This window comes from Falco cherrug, chromosome 1 (genome assembly GCF_023634085.1).
Source record: "Falco cherrug isolate bFalChe1 chromosome 1, bFalChe1.pri, whole genome shotgun sequence".
Classification (NCBI taxonomy): Eukaryota; Metazoa; Chordata; class Aves; order Falconiformes; family Falconidae; genus Falco; species Falco cherrug.
In genome coordinates, this window is record NC_073697.1 from 84,256,314 (window position 1) to 84,278,498 (window position 22,185).

General features: G+C 39.7%; 1 protein-coding gene across 4 annotated transcripts in view; it reads right to left on the reverse strand.

Annotated features, from left to right (window-relative positions):
* The window catches only part of TMEM132D (transmembrane protein 132D), a 260,700-nt gene extending 239,256 nt beyond the window's left edge, over positions 1-21,444 (reverse strand). For 3 of the 4 annotated variants that reach the window (XR_008730638.1, XR_008730639.1, XM_055700693.1), the window contains exon 1: positions 20,551-21,444. Coding sequence is in view for 1 of the 4 variants with exons in the window: in XM_055700693.1 (XP_055556668.1) it covers positions 20,551-20,629 (79 nt within the window). In the remaining 3 variants the exon portion in view is untranslated. The remainder of the gene's footprint in view (positions 1-20,550) is intronic. The other variant, XM_055700695.1, reaches the window with a different exon arrangement.
* Positions 21,445-22,185: the final 741 nt, after the last annotated feature.

Here is a 22,185-nt window from a genome sequence, read left to right on the forward strand (position 1 = left end):
GTCCAGGCTCGGAATTAAACATCTGTTTCACAAAACAAAGATATTAACCTCCAGGTTTTTTTATGAACCAATAAAATTCAGTCATTCAGCACTACTCAGGAACAGTTGTTTTCTCCATTACACAAATTGCTACAGCCAATTCCTCAGCATAATCCACTACAGTGACTGAATATGAAAGGTAGTGGGTAGACTGTTATTAATACAGTGATCAGATGCTTCTTTTAGTAATTCAATATATTTATTTAAAAAGGTTTTGCTGCTCTTTCTGTTATTGGATTCATATATGAATCCAATAACTTGTTTTTAGGAAGCAGATATGGACTGTACTGTGCACACAAGATGCATGAAAGCTTTATTTGGGAATGATAAAAAGAACTATCCTGCAAGATAGCAGTCATTTGTGTAATCATGGCAAAAAGAAAATGCAGTTAAAATCTATGATCAATGGAAGTCTTAAGAACAATCCAATCAATGTGATTCTGTTTGGAAAGGACATCAGAACTTGCAGATGTTCAGTCCCTTCATGTTGCCTCACAGAAACTGGGAAAATGGAGGGCTGATTTGGCATAGATGTGGTTTCCCCCTCCTCTGCCCCTCCTCATCCCCCTGAAATTTCTAATCCTCTAATCTAATCTTATTCTTCTAATACTAAACTCCTGCTGCAGGCAGGACTTCCACCACAGTTCCCAGGATTTTTTTTCACAATCTTATCAATATCACTATTAGGAAGTGTTTTCTTCCATTTTAGTGTAAGATACTCAACACAACACCTGGTATTTCTCCTGCTTTAGGAGTATTGAAGGGATATAAATTAATTCTGGTATTTCATTGTAACTTCTTTTTTTCACATTTAAGAAACCTTAGGTGCAGCGCCAAGCTGAAGGGTACAGGATATGAAGAAATCCATAGCTCTCCACAAGAGTCAGTAAATACAGGCAAAAGGAATATTACTGGAAGCAACTTCTGGCAGGTAACAGGAATTTGTCATATAGTATATAAGAGAAAGCCAAGGCCTCAAAATTTAATTGTTCATGGACATTAATACCTCTCAGACTAACAATTCACTGATGTAAGCAGAGAGATTTTGATTAGTATTCTTACAGAAGTCTGAGCGTTATGATAGTAGCCCAGCTGGCTGTGCTATAGAGCCATTCCTTCAGACAGACAGCATGGGAATCTTGAAAAATATCCAGTCTGATGAACTAACCTCTACACATCTCACTTCAGCTGCTTGCACCCTGTTGCTAAGTGCAATTTTGTAGATGATGCCAGGGAAGCTGGCTCACAGTCCCTGATCATAGCTCATTAGGTTCCTTAAAGACTTGAGAAAACACTGCACTTCATAAAGTTGACAAACTAATGGCTAATGCACTCACCCATCCATTCTTCATTGAATTCATGCTGTTAACGCATTGCTCCACCTTTTCCAAAACAAGAAAGAGCTTGCAGCATCAACAACGCACTGTGTTGTGGCTTATGACAGGACTGAGCTAACAAATTAAGAAGGTACAGATACTGGAGACAATCAGGTGCTGTGCAAAACCTAAACAAGTCTTCAGGTATTGTATCTATTCCAAGCACTTCTCTAAAATTTAGGTACTTTTTTTTATCTAAATAATACAAGACCTACCCCACCATGTTAGCCATTTTCCTACTATTAGTTCTCTTTCAATTATCAAAAGTCAGTTTCTACCATCCTGTGCATTTTGTGGGGGTTTCTGTTGAGTAGGACTTTGCAAAGTATGAGTAAGGATGAGTGAATCTATTCTTCAAGCAGCAAAACATTCTATTTCAATGGGATTTTTCTTCTTGGTGAATTGTATCAGAACTGGACTTGTCACTCTAACCAAATCAGACCATGAGTGTGTAACCTCACTCATAGGAAATTTCAAATGATGAAAAATGCATAAAGAAAAATGCACATATTTGGTTTTATTTCCACCCACTCCTACTCATTTTTCAAGAACATTGGGAGGAAGAAGTCTCAGTCATATTGAAGTCAATGACTCCATCTGCAGAGCTAGGTTTTTATCTCATGTATGGCACGCTGTATAAGAAAACATGAAAATAGCACCTGTCCTCAGAAAGTCATCAGAAGACATCAAGAAGGCCCCCAAAACCTTCAAAGTGTCATCATACATTTAAAGATTATGTAAGGCTGTTACATTTAGAGGAAATGTTTGGGTGAGGGACGGAAGAAGTGAAAGGCTTTTGTAGTAACATTGAAACATTGAAACTCTAACATTGAAAAATGGAAAAAACGTGATAACTGTAAAAGCAGTTCAAGATGCTTTTAAAGCAATCCTTAGTTCTGTATTTCGGGTATTAAGAGTTCAGAGTGAACTGTGGGCTTTAAGATATTAGTGACTGATCTAATAGTGACTTGGATTTTCAATACAAAGAAATTCTGACAGCAGAAGGTAACAGTCAAATTGAATAAGTACAGTGGAACAGAAATACTCAGTTGAAAACAAAAGTATGCTGCTATCTACAATGAAAAAAGCAGTATAATTTCAAATTTTTCTGGGGTACTGGCATCGTGCTGTACTGCCTGGTTTTGTCTCCTGTTTTCAGGCATTAAAAATTTGTATCAGGAGATGGTTTATATATCTTCTTAACAGCTGACTGCATTCCTTAATCATCACCCTAAAGAAAAAAAATACAGAATAAAATAGCAAAACAGGGGTTGCACTTCCTTCTTATTTTTAAGTCAAAGAACTGCTTAAATAGAATTATCTGTTAAGTATGACATCATTCCATTCTCTACATGAAGCAAATTAATTTAGCCAAAATTTAAGACCTCTTTATCAAATTTTGTTGTAATTTTAATGGTTCTTAGTATCACATCAGCTGCAGCCAAGGTTCTATCCACTAAGCTGGGAGCTGTACTAAAGTTTTCAAAAGAGTGAAAACCTAGATTTTCTACTGCTCTGCTCCCTCAGTGTGGGAATATTCACCAGCATTCAGCCTTCACCACTTCCCTCTGTGACATTTCTGATGGACTTTCAAGAAAGCACACATCATTGCTGAGACTGACTGAAAATCTCTCCAGTCATTTTGGTGCCTAAGTTTATAACCAAATACTTCTAAAAATCTAGCCTTCATCTACAGAGTGAAGGCATAAAACCTCTAAAGAGATGTATTCGTGCAATTTTGTTATCTTAAAAGAACAAGAAAAAAAAAGTCAACCAAGAACAGTTCATGCCTCACAGTCACTAAATATTATACACTTCCATGTTTGATTTTAACTATATGGAAACAAAAGAGATATTAATTAAAAAGGCAGCTACCATAAGCCAAAATTGGAAAGCAAAAAGCCTCAAGCAGTTCTTCCGAGGATTTCACAATGTCTGACAATTTCAATTATTAGCTACCTTTCTGCCCACAGAGATCACAATTTGCCAGTAAACTTGCCCTTTCAATTCACTCAAAGCTTCAATCTATTCCATCTGTGCTCTCTGAACCTTTCATTTCCAATAGGTTCAGGCTAATTCAGAGCAGCCAGTGAGGCTGACAAGCTCTACCTTCTTCCACATTCTTAGGGCTACATGCTGACATCTTAAAAAGAATTTATAAATAAATATAATGTCACTTCCTTCATACAACAAAATAATTGATTTGAATTCCATTAAGGAAGCACATAGGTGTAATTAGGAACCAGTCCATGACTCAGTCATTTGCCCCCGTGCTGGTCTAACCATCCCACTGTAATAAAATAAAACACTCCTGTAAGTTAGAGACTTTGACCTAAGAGCTGGAAGCCTTAAGAATCAAGACGGACATAATGTTTTAAAAATTGTAACTCTGATAAGCTTTTTTAACAGTCCTTTGCATCTTGATACACACACACTAATAGCAGTGGTGCTTGTGACAGATTAACAATTCCCAGATGGCATTTGCCTACTAGTAGGTACATCCTGGTGGTGGAAGAGAAAACAGGGGTCAGAAACAGGAAGCCTATGCAAGACACGATGAGCCATTAAGACGTACCAATTTAGTCACAGCACTAGTTCATAAGGAAAGAAAAAAACCAAGTGACTAAGAACCGGGAACTGCCTGCATGATAGGCAGATGTGAAAGATCTTATACAATAGTAGTCTGTAATGCTTAGTACAGAGCTGAAAGCCAAAGAGAAAAATGTTAGGCTGACCCAGATCCATGATTATGAAAGGGGGATGCTCAGTTTTTTGGAAACTTGCAAGAGTAGCCATTGCTGATGGCTGAAAGCGACCACAGCTATGCAACTGAGGCAAGGAAATAAAATCCAAACTTCTTCCTGGAAACTCCTGGGTCTTACATCTTCATTACCATACTGCAAACTTCTGTCACCACTGTGACAGAACACAGCTATTCAGAATTGGCTGGCTGGATTTAAAATATAAAGAGGTTTCCAAAATCTTGCAACTCACTATCAAAATACTCAGCATAAAGGTAAGTAGTGTCCACTTCAGGTTGGAGAAGTATAGCTGAATCCAGAATTATAAAGTGGAATGATCACCACATTATCAACAACAGTGGGAGACCTTCCCTCCCCTTCAAAAATTTCAACCAAGCCATAGAAAGGAATTTACTGAGGGAGAGCTGGGACTAATACTATTTGCTATCTAAAATTATCGTATCTTTGTCTAACTTGCATGGCTTTACCTTGGTCATCATTATTACAAGCATACTTTTAGTTTAAAAGTGTTGCTGTTTTATAGATGGAATGGGATGTTATTTTGGTAAGTCTTATCAGCTGAAAACGGCAATTTTAAATATATCAAGTGATTACTGTCAAAGTTTTTACCATTTTGACTGGTTTGCACGCCACTCCATAGGCTTGAACAACATCCAATTGCCACAATCATGATTTTTTTTTCTACAAGTGGAGAATGAAAAGGCCTGGGAACAGATTACTGGAGGTACAGCTTGATATTACAAATAGAACACACAATTGCAGGCTACAGAGGCTTACACTCAGCCCTTTTTCATTTCAGGTCTGGTGAGCATGTGGCATCAGGGTGAGATTATTCAGTCCTGTATTTGTTGGAAAGCTTTTCTTTTTGGTGGGTTAGTTTTCCATCAGATCAGGGAGCTGAACCACCTCAATACACAACTGCTGTACAGTTCAAGGTGGTGTCTGAAAAAAAAAAAACCAAACCAAAAACAACCAACCTAGCCTAAATAAAGGAGAAAAAAAAATTAGTTTTCAGCTGGATTCATCAGCTCTCTGCACGACACATTACTCAACTGCATAAATGCCAGTGCCACACAAGAGAGAGAGGTTGCAGCAGCCCCAGCTGAGGAAGATTTAGCCTACTGAGGAGCCATATCATCCATGCTCATTTTCAGAAGAGATTCAGCCAAGTAATGATTACAATTTTTCTTCTGGCTGCTTACAGTCTAGATTTAATTAAAAAAAAAATCAACACCCAAAATACAGGAAAACACCACTGTTCAACTACTGTGCTAACAGTATACCTGTAAATTGCTTCTAAAAAAAAATAATTCCAGGAAACGTCTGTCATAACTGTTTTCTACAGCCAAATTATAAAAATTCTGCACATTTCTCCTGTAAAGCTAGACCTTGACTCCAAAAGACTTATTGTTCCTTGCTGTGGTTTCGCAGCACTTAGCACAGTTTTCATTGCAATACAAAAAACTATGTCATTTCATTGTTTCTTTCTCTTAAGTTGCATGGCATCTATAGCACCACACAATGCATCATTTCTCTGTAACCAACACATTTGACGACTACTTGCCCAGGGCACAAGGCAAGATCTATTGCGAGAGATGTGCAATCTACTTCAGTTGAGAAGGAAACAAAAAACTTTTCAATACCACATTTTACCAGCAGGTCAAGGAAGGGAGCCGAGGGCACTTGCCAACTGTGAGAGCTTCCATTATGCAAAGGAAAGAATGCTGAGAAAAAACCCTTTACTACTGGAAAAAGAGGTGAGAATTAAGAGTTCACATGAAGGAGAAAATATTTTAGTGCAAAAACAAAAGGAGTAACTTTCAACCACTGAATGTAAAGAAGTAGCTGAGCATCAATTATTTTAGTTTTCCTTTCAGGTTCATGAAATAAAGTATGTATAAACCATCCCACATAAGATTATTCTGGAAACAAGCAAAAATCAAATTTGGCTGTTTGTGACTTGAATTTATCATAGGCAAAATTAAGATTTCTTTAGTCCATGAAAAATTACAGTAGTTCAGTATTTGTTTTAGTCTGAAATGAAAGTTAAAATTTCAATTGTCACCCACCAAGGATCTTCTACTGATTTAAAAAAATCAGAGCATTTCACTTGTTTTGCTGAAAAGAGCAAAGCTGCTTTTCCAGTTTTTTATCATCAGCCTACATGGCATATGCCCAGTTCCCCATTCCCCTGGATCAGCTAAGTTCTTTAGCCAGAATATATATGCAAGAAACATTTCCAGTGATTTTGAGAAGCACCTCAGAAAAACAGCTCTGACCCCTGGCCATTTCGCAGAGAAAGAATTGTGTCCTCTTAGTTCAAAATACTTTAACTAATGTGAGGGCAACTTTGCAGTTTGGTAGCATAGCAGTTTTACAGAATCAGGTCAAACGTGTAACTTGCCTGTGAGCTATGGCATACGCATGTGTGAGGGAGTCTGAGGACGTCAGACCTCCTGGGACCGTTCTGGTGAGGAGTATTGTCTATATGCCTGAAGCAGGCCACAGAGCACAGGAAGCAGATGTGATTTTCTTTATTATGTGGCCTTCACAACCCCATTCTTCACTATCAGTTCTTACTCTGCAGAGTAGTAGCACAGAACAGAATACAGAGTTTGCTATTTATTTCTTCTTCTTGTCTTCCGACTTTCACATATTTCTTCTTACTTGCCCTCAATCTCAGTTTTCTGGGCTCCCAGCTAGGTTTCCAACTATTTTCTGGTAACTCCTACAGGTCAGTACTAAAAATTCCATGTAATCTCAAAATCTAAGATTACATAGTCTGTATTCCTCCATTATTCCTTCTGTTCATTTCAGTGCTAAAAACAAGACTTGGACTTGCAATTGGAAGGAAACCAGTAATGGCACTGACCTATAATTAAGGAGGCAAGAGAATGTGCAAGCACTACGGAGGAATTTGCTTACTGAGTGTCTGACAGAAACATTTATTCAGTCATTGGAGAAGAAAATGAAGAGGTACCAGAAAGCAAAGGATCAGTCTGATTTAGACCAAACAAATACAACAGATCATCTATTCCTAAAACAGATGTCAAAGAAGCATAAAACATAACTGAAAATACTACAGTAATTCCACAGGTTCCAGATGAGATTTTGATAGTGCCTGTCTGTCAGAAGATAAAACAAGTGTGCGAATGTGTATTTTCTCTGACAAATTGATCCAACTGGCAGCGAACACCTGCAACAAGTCAAAGACCATACCCAAGAAGCTGAGGGAATGATGCAGTGTCACCACACATAGGAAGACTAGGATGGCTACTACTCTCAGGTTGAAAACACAAATGAGAACGTACTTATTAGTAGAAATATGATGGGCTTTAGCACTTCACAGTACGAACAGAAACACGAGAAAGTCCTGTTACATCAAATAACATCCTGCAATGCTCCCTTTGCACTTTGGGGGGAATTTTTCTTCATCCCTCGATCTTCACTGTCTCCTAGCAACCTTCCAGATAGAAGTTGTAGGCCCCATAAAGACAAGGTTTGACAAAGCTAATTACCTGAGAGATCATCCTATGACGTACTCCAACAGCTAAAATCATCTGAGGTCTGGGAATACTCTCTCCTGCACCTGAAGACAGTTACTATAAGGACATCTCTGTGAGGGATATTCAGTTTTGAATTCACTGTTCCTGATCTAGACTGCCAAAGCCAAGATTTGTTAGCACTGAAAAATATGCTACTAAATTCACCATTCTTTTCTGAAGCTGCTGAAAAGAGAACAGCTGAAAAGAATCTCCTTGTGAACCATCCCTACTATTATTATTCATGTAATTTGATTATTTGATGAGAACCTATATTGCATATGCAGACATTCTAAACATCCAGACTATAAATACCATAACAAATGTCTGCTATATATAGTATTTTCCACTTACAAGCATTTCTTTTTTTTTTCCGTGGTCTGATCCAAACCACATGCATAATTATGATAGGAATAAAAGAAAGGATAAAAAGAGCATATGGCTGCATAGAATTATAAAGAAAACAAAAATAAATGCTTCAACAGTGATTATTGCACCATTACTCTGATCTATTGCTACTCAGGTAAAGAGTCTAAATAAAAAGGCAAGAAAAGACAGAGCTGATGTTGAAATACATGTTTTAGACTACTGCAGCAGAAATGGCAGGGAACATTTAAAGCAATACCCAAAGTTACAATATGACAAAGGGGGTAAAAAAAAAAAAAAAAGGTAACAGCAGCAACAAGCAACTGCGTAAGGATCACAGACCGTCAGTATTCACCTTAGTTAGCATTTCATCCAATACACAAATGAAGCATTAACAAAAACACAGAGAAAGGAGCACTGAGATACCACTTAAAATATCAGCCTGCTTGATAGCATTTGGGAAATACCATTTTAATTCAAGGGAATTGACAGTGATATTTGCTTTATATTATTTCTAACTTGAAACTGGATCCACTAAATTCAGTCTGAATTCTGGACCTTGAGAAGCTGGGTGATTTCAAAAGACAGCAAGTCCGAAGAAATCTACAAAGAGGTAAATATGAAAACCATAAAGGGAATCTGCACTTTGATACAGTATTGCTAAGATGGACCACAAGCTTTCAACCAAACTAGCTAGAAAATGTAGGAAAACATGCAAACATCAGAGTCACATGATCTGAAAACTTCATATGCACAGTTCTGCTGTTGACCCATTTATTAAATGACAATGGAACTGCCTGTTTCTTCAGCTGCAAAAAAGGGATCTTGCCAATTTTCTCACAAATGGTACCCCCCCGTGCATATTCCACAAATTAAAAGTACTAAACATCTTAAATGGAAGAAAGGTTCCAAAGTTAATGACTGGTGCGAGTGGTTCTTTCATACAATGGCACTGCACATCTCAGAATATGCTGAAAAGCTGCCTTAGCCTCATGGTATATTCACTCTATAATGCCACAGCAGCACAGAAGATTGTTTTTCCTGGGGACCTCAGCAACAGCTGTTGTCAAGTAAATGGGCAGCTAGAGGGTTCAGAGGTCCAAATATCTTGTACTGGCTCCCTACACAGATCTACAAGCCATGACCAGTACTGTATAGGGCAGGGAGAAGACAAAAGAAACCCATGCTTCAGATGGAAACTTCATTTTGCCTGGAGGTCAAACTCCACGTAATTTAGAAAAAAGAACGTAAAGACTAAAGAATAGGATTGTGTCTGATTCTCTGTGTGTTTTTGTCAAGCCAGCTTGGAAATTCAGAAGAATCCCTTTTGACTGTTTCAATTTTCATGTCCCATCAATAACAGAAGAGATGAGAGAACAGTTTCATTCATCTGTTTATCTCATCACCACTGTTACCCACAGCATTTGCAACTTACTAATGTGAAGGAGCTTAAAACAAATTCCAAAGACTTAAAGGAGCATAGAAGGAATGAAATATTCCCAAGATCTGTACCATCTGCCAAAATTATTTTTTTGCCATTGTAAACAGTTTGTTGCATTATTAATACAGATATTTTTAATCTTTTCTTTAACAGTTTAGTATAATGGAAGAAACATAAAAACATCTTTATGACATCTTCTTATAAAAAAAATTATGTTCCCTTTATAGTGTTGCTGTTTGAAAAGGGTTAAATAGCTTATTAATTGTAAAATCATGGGATGGCATCTACTTCAGCTCAAAATTTTTCAGTCACACACATGCTTTCATTATATCTGAATCTTTTTCTCTTACACTTCTATTCTTACAGTCCTTTGTGTTCCTCGTGTTGTCCAGCAATCAGGAAAATCAGAATACCACATTCCACTTTCCAATTCAAACACTAAAAATATTTACCACTATTTTTAAGTGGTAAAATGTACATTCTCATCTGAGAAGCAGGGCAGATGCTATGTAAATAGCAAATAAACCAGGTCCAGCTCTGAACAACTTGCATTCTGAGTAGACAAGACAGTTTAAGAGGGAAAGAGAAAGCAGAAAACTGAAGCGATTTTTCAAAGGTTACAGAAAGCCAGTGGATACCCTGACTCCTAAATCACCATTGTGAACCACTACATTCCCCAGCTTTCATAAAGAAGAGAACTCCAACAAGGTAAAACAATTGCATTTCTGTGAAAGGGTAGTAATACCAGACTAAAAAATGGGACAGGAAATAATGCTTTAAAGGGTAATTTTAAAAATAAACTAGCACTATTAGAAGACTATTCCAATCAATCAGTCATTTTCCTATTTTTCTGCCTCTGCAAAATACAGAACAGTATGTAACAGTCATTTTGTTGGAGAAGCCAATGTTCATGGATAGCTTTTCTGAAGAGATTCTGTTTATTTTTAAAAATAAAGAGCATGCTGTCAGAGCTGTAATACAGGCTGGCTCAGTGGAAACCCATTAAAACCACTTTACTGGGCAGATGGTGTCAAAGAGTCAGAAGTATATAACAGAATCCTACTGTGCACAAGTGTTCAGTATGCAAGAAATCATCTCGTTATCAGACAACTGCTGCAGGGAACTCAGTCAGCCACAAAGGATAGACCAGAGCACAGCTAAAGTCACGATAGTCTTGCAACTGTTTGCCCAATAATATGGAAAAGACTATGGAATAAGAGAACCTTAACTGATAAACCCTGAATAAACAAGGAAAGATCTATGAAAAGCATCATCTCAAGCTTTAAAAAGTAATACACTGCTTTTATTGTTAGTCACTGAAGGTGTAATTACTCTGTCATTAAGGGGGATACCATAACTCAGAAAAACTAAAATAAGATTTGAAAATTGTCCACTAAATTTTGTAACCCCATCTTTTCATGCCCTGATTTACAGGATTGCTAAGTAGTTGACATTTCAGTAAATCTCAGTAGGATTTCTGAGAATGCGTATAAAGAAATTCATTAGAGACATCTGGAAATTGTGAACTTGCCCCTACAGTTTTAAAAAACGAAAAATGTCGATTAGTCATATATTAGATGTGCAGTAGCACACAGGTAGATAATGAGACACTCCTTTTGCATACGTTCCTTTTCCATTCTCTTCTACAGAAGCTACACCAAGCTTTTCTAGTGTTTTCATATGAGCTTAATTCTGTAGGCAAGCTTAACATCTAACAAAGTACCTACCACTGAATTACATAGATCCTATGATCTGAGTTAAATAGATCCGAAACAAAATAGACACAATGAATATTAGTGTAAATGGGCTAGATTAGTGAAAACTCTAAAAATATTCATTGTACGCTGCTTATAGAACAACAAAGTTAGATGATAAACTTACAGAGTGTGTATGCACCTCTGTCCTCCACTGGACAGAAATGACGATTGTTCAATTCTGCCCGCAGTCCCATACCGTTGACCACAAAGATACCCTTCCTCAGCTCAAGAGCTATAGGCTTGTGAACACGAGGAAACTAGATCCTACATTTATGTCTGAAAATATGCTAAAGGTGACAGGAGGATAACTGCTGATACATAGCTGTTTTACACATTAAACTGGAAAGTTTTGCAGAGCTGAACAGTTCCTTCAAGAGTAGATTAACACACAATCCACTGAAACACCACCAAGATCTCCTTCATACCAGGAAAACCTAATAATACATCCTATATTACCAAAAGCAACGTCGTAATTTGCCATGCACAGACAACAAAAGTAACTACTCAATGTCCACTACCAAATTACAATTAACCAATCAAGACTGATTACATTAAGACAGAGGTGCAAAACTCTGAAGGATAAATACGGGTATTTCAATGTAGGCATGTGCAAATCACCACTATTTAGTTTTCTTGAAAACAAAGGGAACGGCTCACCATGTCTCAGTATAAAATAGAGGATATAATTATCTGCGAATCCAGGATCTTTGTTAAGTGAGTGGATTGAAGACTAAGTGATATTGTTTTCTTTCTTATATTATATTATGGACTGGATTAATATTCATAGAACCATTTAGGCTGGAAAAGACCTTTGAGATCATTAAGTCCAACCATTAACCCAGCACTGCCAAGCCCACCACTAAACCACGTCCCTGAGTGCCACACCTACACATCTTTTAAGTAACCTCCAGGGATGGTAGTTCCACCACCTCCCTGGGCAGCCTGTTCCAATGCCTGACAACCTTCCTAATATCCAGTCTAAACCTCCCTGGTGTAACTTGAGGCTTTTTCCTCTTGTTTTGCTACTTGTTACCTGGGAGAAGAGACCACCCCCCCCCCCCACCACCACCACCACCCCCACCCACCCTCCCCGTCTGCAGCCTCCTGTCAGGCAGCTGGAGAGAGCAGATAAGGCCTCCCCTGAGCCTCCTGCTCTCCAGCCTAAACACCCCTGGATCCATCAGCTGCTTCTCATCAGACTTGTGCTCCAGACGCTTCCCCAGGTCCATCCCCCTTGTCTGGACTCATCCAGCACCTCAACATCCCTCTTGAAGTGAGGGGCCCAAAACCGAACCCAGGATTTAAGGTGCAGACCCACCAGTGCCAAGCAGAAGGGGACGATCACTGCCCCAGTCCTGCTGGCCACACTATTTTGGACACAAGCCAGGATGCTGTTGGCCTCCTTGGCCACCTGGGCACACCGCTGGCTCACGTTCAGCCAGCCCTCAACCAGCACCCCCAGGCCCTTTTCAGCCAGGCAGCTTTCCAGCCACTCCATCCCAAGCCTGTAGTGTTGCATGGGGTTGTTGTGACCCAGGTGCAGGACCCAGCACGGAGCCCTGAACTTCATACAGTTGGCCTTGGCCCATCAGCCCAGCCTGACCACAATCCTCTGCAGAGCCTCCTCCCCTCCAGCAGATCAACACTCCCCACCAGCTTGGTGTCGTCTGCAAACTGACTGAGGGTGCCCTCGATCCCCTTGTCCAGATCATAAACAGAACTGACCCCAGCACCGAGCCCTGGGGAACACCACGTGTGCCCGGCCACCAGCGGGATGTAACTCCAGTCACCACTGCTCTTTGGGCTCGGCTGTCCAGCCAGCTTTTTAGCCAGCATACAGCACACCCATCACAGCCGCGAGCAGCCAGGTTCGCCAGGAGAATGCTGTGGGAGATGGTGCCAAAGGCTTTGCTAAGGTCCAGGTAGACATCACCCACAGCCTTTCCCTCATCCACTAGGTGGGTCATCTTCTCATAGAAGGAGATCAGATTTGCCAAGCAGGACCCGCCTTTCATAAACCCATGCTGGCTGCGCCTGATCCCCTGGTTGTCTTGCACATACTGCATGATGGCACTCAGATTGATCTGCTCTATAACCTCCCTAGCACCAAGGTCAGGCTGACAGGTCTGTAGTTCCCTGTATCCTCCCTTCCTGCCCTTCTTATAGGTGGGAAATTCAGATACATATTGGCTAGTTATCTCTGCCAGTTTTGGATTCCTCCTCTTGTAAAATGCATTTACATAATGTATACTGAAGACATAAAATGTACACTTGTAAAAATATATAAAATATATAATATGTATACAATATATAAAAATATATAATAATATATAAAATAAATAAAAAGCCAGGAAGTGATGTTAAAGGCCAATACAATTCAATGTTCTGAGATCATTTAGCATTAGATGAGACTAAACTCTGACTTGTATGATTTTCTTAGCATGCAAAACATGCAGCCTCATCTGTATGAATATCTGGACATCTGCCTGGCTCCTCAGCAAGAGGTCTGCAGACTGTCTGCTCAACAGCCTGCCTACCTTGAAAGCAAAGAGATAAAAAGGCATGCTGCAGAGCATCCTGGTTCAGCTAGAGAGAATGCTTCTCCTGTTGCTTAGTCTGTTTCATAAAGTTGTATACATCAAGAATAAAGAGTGTGTCAGCATCTTTCCATACTTCTGCTTGGTGTGCTCATCATTATTGCCCCTGCAACTTCTTTGTATGTAACTAGCCAATTCTTTTATTTTCCTCTTTTTATAGGATCTATGTATTCAATATCCTTCACCCTTCTCAAGTTTTACAGCCTACATGGTCATTTTTACATGTGGATGTATTTTGCTTGCTCTAGCTGCAAAACTGCAAACTAATGAGGCCCAATGTGTTCCACCAAGGAGAAGAGCAGCTATTAAAAGACATCATTAGCAGAAAAGCAAGTGAGTATAAAACTGAATAAATAAAGGCCAAGAGGTGGTTACTAACCATTACCATAGAAAATGTCTGGAACGCCTTATCCAAACCATCCAATACAGCACCATGACAAGTCTTGATTTACAAATAAACCCCCAAATAAGTAAACATATCAAATCAATTCAAATTTACTTTAAAAACAGAGCTAGGGCTGTGAGAAGGTGAAGTGACTATAGGAGGAGGGAAGAGGCCTTCTATTTTTAAATTTGTGCAAACGCTGCATCAGCATAGATACATGCACTACCAACCATTTCTACATGGTTCATACATGAAACAAAAATGTATGCATTTTGCTGAGCAACTTTCAAGGAGACAATCATCTGCAACACAGAAAACTCCATCCAGAAACGTTTCTGGAAACATTAATTAAAAAAACAAAACTGAGGGTGTAAGAACAGACAAACATGGTCTGCAAGTACAGCAAAAGCCTTTCAGGAAGTTAATTGACCCTACACTGCAGATGCCATTTAAGCAACTGGCAGACGACTACTACGATGTTTCACTGAACCACTACTCAATGTTGATTTAAGTGAACCTGTGCTGCAGTGGATTAGAAACACTCACAGCATCGGTGATTGTGTCTGAAGTACTGAGGCGATATCAAACACTTCAGAGAAATACTTTACGTTACCACAGTTAGTCCCACTACAGTGGTTTTTCCTCAACCCTTTTAAGGACAAAAGGCATCTAACTTTTTGAAAGAAATCCGGACTGTTTTACACAGTATCGTCACAAAGGTCTTTGTTTAAAAACACAAATTGGGATGAACTCTGAAAGCTGTCTCATTACTTCTATTTCCTCCCCTTGTTTTTTTCCTAGCTTGCATGCATAAGGTTTCTGCCACTGGTTTCACAACCCTGATCAGATGTTCTATGAATCACCACTGGTGTGTGGGCCACAGGCTGAAAAAATACCACTCCAGAAAACTCTGTCTACACTCTGAATTAAAGCTTACTAAAGGCAATGATACTGAATGTAATGGGCTCTGGATCACACCCACTGTGGATCAATAGATGGATATAACATTTCATATTACAGACCTAGAAGTAAATCATCCTCTAGGTCAAGCTTAAGTCACACTACTATAGTAGAAGCTTACAGAGATACTACATAGGCTGTACCTCTTTGGAGGTTATAGATACTCAATCCATTAATTTTGTGAGGCCATCAGACTAACACATTACACTGGAATTAAGTCTATTTAATAAAAGAAGCAATCAAGGACATGAAGAACCCAGTCCTCATTCTACAGTTAATTTTCCCCCCATGGAGGAGGGTGAAGTAGCCTAACATGCTCAAACGTGTACTTTAAATCTGCTCATAATAATTAGCGTTATCTAAATGTCTCTGAACTATTTAAAATCCACTTCATTTTGAACTGCCATTAATAATGCAGTAGGCAAAGACTGCTAAAAATCAAGTAATTTAATGTAACACTTCATAAGCCAAACCTGCAATGAATCTCAGCCGCCTCTTGAGCTTCTCTGCAATCAATCTGTATGGAGTCATGTTTATATATCCTAGGACCAGTGACAGACTGCCACTAGACTTAGCATCCACAACAACCTCAGGAGGTTTTATTTAATGCGAATGCAGCATGAAAAATCAGATTATCTTCTGATTCTCTCTTTTATTATATAAAATTGATCTTTATTGAATAAAGCTGCTTTTATTAATATCTAAAACATTGGTTGGTGTCACAGAGCCTGTCAGTCCTATGGAACTAATAAAAGAAAAGACAGAAGTAAAAAATGACGTTACAGGGAAGTATTAGAAAGCAAAATCACATTAAGCCAGTATTGCAGCTGAAAAATAAAACATGGGTCTAGCTGTAGTTTTTTAGTTTTGCCTGATTTTATTGTTTTTACTGAAAGAAAAGAGATCAGAATGGGGCTTCTCCCAGAAGTACACTGTGGCTAGAAACACAGCAAGAACAAAATACTGCAAGTTAGTTTCTCCTTCCCTTGTATAATGTCTCAAACAACTCTAAGTTCAATGCAGCTGGGACAAGTACAAAAACATCAGTTTTATGGGAATGTCTTGAACCTTAAAGTAGAAAGATTTCCTTTACTTTTTCAGTTTTTAAGAAAACTTTTTGGGTTTATGCATATAGGCAAAGCTTATACAAAAATCTCCTACTGACCACACCTGTACTTTATGTCCACCTAAGCATCGGTCATCTGAAACCAGAATGCAGTAAATTTTCTGTACATACCAATCGTACAGCTAGAGCAACAGATGCCTATGATGAGTCTGTCTACAAGTAATGTCAGCACTGTTGCTTTGAGAAAAAGAACGCGTCCCTCATTATCACAATCAAAATCTGCCAACACGAAACGAAATTCAACCCTGAACTGCCTAGTCACCACCAAGAAGGAAGGGGAAAAAACAAATGTGTATCTTAAATAAAATAATCTTCATTTTTGACACCATATACAGCACTGTTTTCCATTACAAATAAAACTACCCATGTTCCAGAGTAATGAAGCCCAAAGTAAGTAGTGCTGAAACACAGTCTGTTGCACTCTCAGCTTTTGATTTTCCATGTATCTACTTACATTCTACTTACATATAGTCCACAGTGCGCTTCAATGTCAGTGGCAGATCTGAACAAAAAGGTCTTCAGAAATGGCCCACAGCCTTGTGGAAGATGGAATATAACTAACAAACTCAGCTGCACAGTTCTTTGCACACCACTACCCCCACTGAAGCCAGTGGACGCACAAGTGAGATTAAAGTGAAGTAGCTTCCTATACAACTATAGTTCACAAAGATATAACCCACTAAAATCATAAGTGAAGTATTTGAGCAATGTGGACAGAATGATATATTCTGATACTAAGTACCGTCAAGGAATCAGTAAAATTTCCTAGAAAAAGCCAAAGATCGAGTTTGTCCATAATGAGACAAAAAAAATCTACAGTATAATATTCAATGAAAATCAAAACAGTCCAAAGATTAATGTGGAAATTCCAAAGGAAACAGAAGCAATTTAAATCCAAATATCCAGATACTTATCTCCTATAACGTAAGCAATATAAAAGTTTGGGACTTTAGTTTCTGAGAGATCTCCACACATGCACTTTCCTATAATACCAGACTGGCATCACTGCAAATGTATTATCTGCATCTCTGGCCTACGGGGAATGCTCTTAGGCGTGTACAAGGAAATCCTGCCTAACACAGTTGCCAAGCCTCCACATTTATAAAACTGAGGGGAAAAGAAAATCAAAACAGCAGGTATGTGGCCTGAGATCTCATTAGAAAGTGACTGTAGGAAGATTTCAGCCTGGGATGACAAAGAACACTGAATGCTCAGCAGAACGCAGGCAGAAAAAGTCACTAAAATACTCACTTATTTTGTTTACTGACAAGTTAGACCTGAAATTTGAAATTAATGAAATCAGGGTGTTTATTATAACGTAAAAGGATCCTCAATCTGAAGTCTCACAATATACATCCTAATATTGTTTAGAGTCTTAGAGAAGATGTTCAGTTCATTATAGACTTAAACCAAGAATGGAACCTGGTGTCTAAGTATTAAAGTTTTTATTCTACATCAACAAAATTGATGAGACGCTTTCCCTTTAAACAAGTGAACAGAATGTCCATATTATTGTGCCTGTTGTATTAGTCTGTGTTTTCATTAATGTCAGCTGGACTTGGTTACTTTTCAATTGAAGATTCCTGAAGATTTTTATATTTTTTTTACCGTTGATACCAAATAGCAAAATGCTGAACTGACTGAGGGTAAGAACTGACTCCCTAAGACCGACTCAAGAAAATTAGCTGAAGGTACAGCTGTGAAATGCAAATGCCCCCGTAATCACATTTACATAGCCTTATAATCTCCATCCTTTGTCTCTCTCTCTATATATATATATATGTATACACACATACATAATTAGACTGACAATATATTATAATACATGGATTATATCATCAGTGACAAATCAGAAATTGAAGCTCATTATTGAAAACAACATTTCATTTCTCAGGCTGAGGCTATTTTCCACACTTACAAAATAAAAGCAAAGCAAAACCACAATAGTATTCTCAAGTCTTCAACATTATTACCTGAATGATTTGGAACCTGTGCAGTAAAAAGGTGTGTTGCCATGGTTCTGAGTAATCAGCAACAGACCTATACAGACAGCTGATTGCTGTTGCACATTAAAAGATTTTCTGTCTCTTTAGCAAAACTTTGTCATGATGTCATAAATGAAAGGGTTTTTCTATTAACAACAAAGGCATCAAAGAAACATGCCTGTAGTAGTAATTAACTATTTTTTTTGCTTGTTTGTTTATTTTTGTGTTCTTACAGGGCGAGGGTGGGGAGAATCAACCTTTTACACTGTCAAGTTTATACTGTAAATCTCTGGAACACTCTGGTCTTTTCAGAGTGCTCTAAGGCATAGTGGTACAGATGGAATCTGTTACCAAGTATGGAAACAGACAGTAACATTACAGATAGATATCTGTATTACTAACCAGCAACGAGTCCCAGCAATCACGCAGTAGTACATGGATAGCTGAAGTGCAAAATAAATAGCACAGACAATACCAGTAATTCTACATGTGATCTCACGTATCTGGTTTCAAGGCATACCAGATTTAATAAGACTTCAAAATCACAACACACAGAAAAATCTCACTTATAAATTTTTATAGCATTTTTTCCCACCTAAGAGACCTCCTTTCTAAGTCCAGTTTTCTGCCTATGTTTATTTTTCAAAGCAAATGTAAGTAATATTTAAGAATAAAACTGTGTATGAACATTATAATTGCTGAGCTAGCAGTAAGACAAACACTGTACTCTGTAGGACTGAAATGTCACTTAGACTCCAACCTTGGAATAAGCTGCAATCTCAGTCAAACACTATGTTAGTGTTAAGGCTGTAAACTGAAACACCAAAACCCAGGAAACTAAAAAGTGAATATTCTTACTACATCGTTAGCCTATCCAAAGTACTGATACTGCTTATCATAAAAAACATACTTTACAACCTTGCTGGAAAATCAAAAGCTTCTGGTGTGCAACGTGAATGAAGCAATCTTTTGAAAAGACTCGGACTTCCAATCCCTGCTGCTAATGCATTTCCAATTGGGGCTTTAAAACTGTAGTTATGTAGGCACTGCATTTGAAGAGGTTTATAATTTTGTTACTTCCTTTCTTAACCTGTTCTAAGGAAAAAATGAAAAGTAAATCTAATACTGATGGAGGGCAAAATACTCAGCTATGTATTTCTCTGGTGGTTCCCTGTAAGTTCAGTTCTGGATAAAAAGTAATTGGTGAAAATAACTCTTAGAGGAAAAAAGAATAGTGCTGGTATTAGAAATTATAAAAAGATGTTAAGAATAAATAATACCTTTTATAAAATATTCATGTTTATAAGCACAACTCTACCAAAAGGTTTGCAAAATCGCTGATTAAATGCATACACTATTATTCCTCTCTGAAGACTAATCACATGTGAACAATACTTTTGGGTTTCTGCCAAAATATAGCTGTTGAAGCACAATGTCTTCTCAGTAGAAATGTGTGTTTCTCCAAATTTACATTCCACAGGAATAGGTTGGAATCATCTAAATTAAATACTGCAAAAAAACATTCACATTTCGGCTGATGCCACTGATGAGAACTAAGTTCAAAGGAGAATTTAAATGCACACAAAAATGTGTGCATTATCTATACGTTTTCTGATTCTTACTGTAAACACACTTGAGGGCAACAAGAAGGTATCACTGAGTTCTCTGAAGTCATGCTGTCAGGACATTCACATTCTATTTAGCACGCAGAATATCATACACCTAGTTCAGGCTCTCATCAAAGCTTTTAAACATTTCAGTAAGCATGTATTCCTCTGGTCCAATAAAACATTGCCAGCCAGTCTGATATACAAGATTTTTAATTTGGAACATTACCCAGAAGGTAACAGTGGGGCTGCTAATGCCAATAGCTTGTACCTCTGAAGATTTCAAATTTCCACACTGCAAACCCTTTGTAATCCAAAGCTGAGTTACCAGCATCTACTACATCATCAAAAGTACAATATGACAGGCAACAAATCCTCAGTAAATGGGTAGACTGTCGTAGTGGACCAATAAAAAAAATCCTGCTACTCAGGATTTCCAATCATGATATCTTTGTTTTTGACTAGCACATGACTCCCTCCCATGTCTTTCAGTCACGAACTGTGGGTATTGACAATCAAGGCATTACTGAGACAGGGGACACAGAGGTTATGTATGCAAAATAAACAAGAAACAACATGCAGTACAACAGAAGAGACTGATACTTACCTTTGGAAAAAACTGCTGCCAGGCTCAAGAGGAGAGGTGAAAACAGATGTCCCATATTGCTAATCCCAGAAGCACACATATTAGGGTGTGTGGAAAAGTTAGGGCTCAGTTACACACACCTTGTAGTCAAAATCAAAATCGAGCAGCTGGAGAGGCTGCATTTTCAGAAAAGGTCATCTGGGGAGTGCAAGAGGCATTTCCTTCAGAGAGAGGACTTCTTTAGCTTTAACCACCCTCTTTCCTCCCTCCTTTCTTCAAAACATATGATGCTGTGAAAGAAAAACCCTCTCTTCTCAATAAATAAGATAGGAAACAGTTCTGCTTAAAATCGCACCCCCTGGCCTCAACTGACTGAGACAGGCAAGCAATCCTCTACCCCAGAATAGCCCCGAGCTGACAGGGTCCGGTACACTGGGCAGGGGGGCTCCATACACCGCTGGCTCCTCAGGTGGAGACCTGCATGTCCACTCGTGCCCACGCTTCACAAAGCCAGTGTCCGCATCCCGGTGGAAAAGCACGTTGGCTCCCCAGCCATCAAAGTTTTCCTTTAGGTGATGCGAGTAACCCTGAAATCATCCAGACACAAAGACAGGGCTTTTGTTGTTGTTGCGCTTTTTTCTTTTTAAGTTCCCAATATCCTCATTGACTTGTTTGACTTTCTGCACGAGAGGCAAGGGGCGAGCGCGGCTCCCTCCAGAAGGTCATTGTCACAGATGTGCTTACTGCTCCCGGGGCCGACGGGCGCAGCGGCCGCGGCCGGCGGGCACCTGCCGCCCCAGCGGATGCCGCACCGGGGCGCCGGCCCCGGCCCACCCGCCCGCTCGCCTCCTCCGGCCCCGGCCCATCCTACGCGTGCCGCGGTTGCTGTTGACAGGGAGACTGAGATTTAAGCCGGGAGATGTCGCGAAAAATAACAAAATGAGGAGGGAAACAAATAAATAAATAAGCACGCGATCCAAGCCCCGCCTCGCACCAGGCAGCCCCAATCGCCGGGCAGCGGGGCGCGGAGCGGGGCGGGACCGCCCGGCCCCCCGGCCGCGGCTGGGCGCAGGGGAAGGCGAGCACCGCCACTCCCGGGGGCTGCCGTCCGGCGGCGGCTCGCCCTCGGCAGGGAGGGGAGCGGTGGCTCCGCGGGCCCGGGCAGAGGGCGGCGCCGGGCCGCTACAGCCAGCCCAGCCAGCCCTGCCTGCACGGATGGCCCCGCGCCGCGGACGGACACTGCCGCTCTGCCGCGCCGGCACGGCTCCACGGGCCAGCGGCCGGGGTGCTCGGCCAGAGCCGCCGGGCCGGGCACAAGCCTCGCTTCTCCCAGCGCCCGAACAAACCGCATCCCTCCGGCTGCCAGAAGCGACAAAGCACGCCGCTTTGGCATGTGTACATGCTGCATGTGATTAGGTTTTGGCTCCTTCCCTCCTCCAAACGTAGCACGTATTCAGCTCTCCCTAAGCCACTGAAACAGTCGTGTGCCAAACGGAGTGCGGCACAGCCAGAATAGGGAAATCACGTGAAGCCTGTAGTAAAATACTACATAAGTATTGCAAAAAGCACAGGAAAAACCTATATTTGATATAAATAGTAGGTATCTTGGTATAAAAAGTGCTGTGGAAAAATAACCAACGACTTGTTTTCCATTAC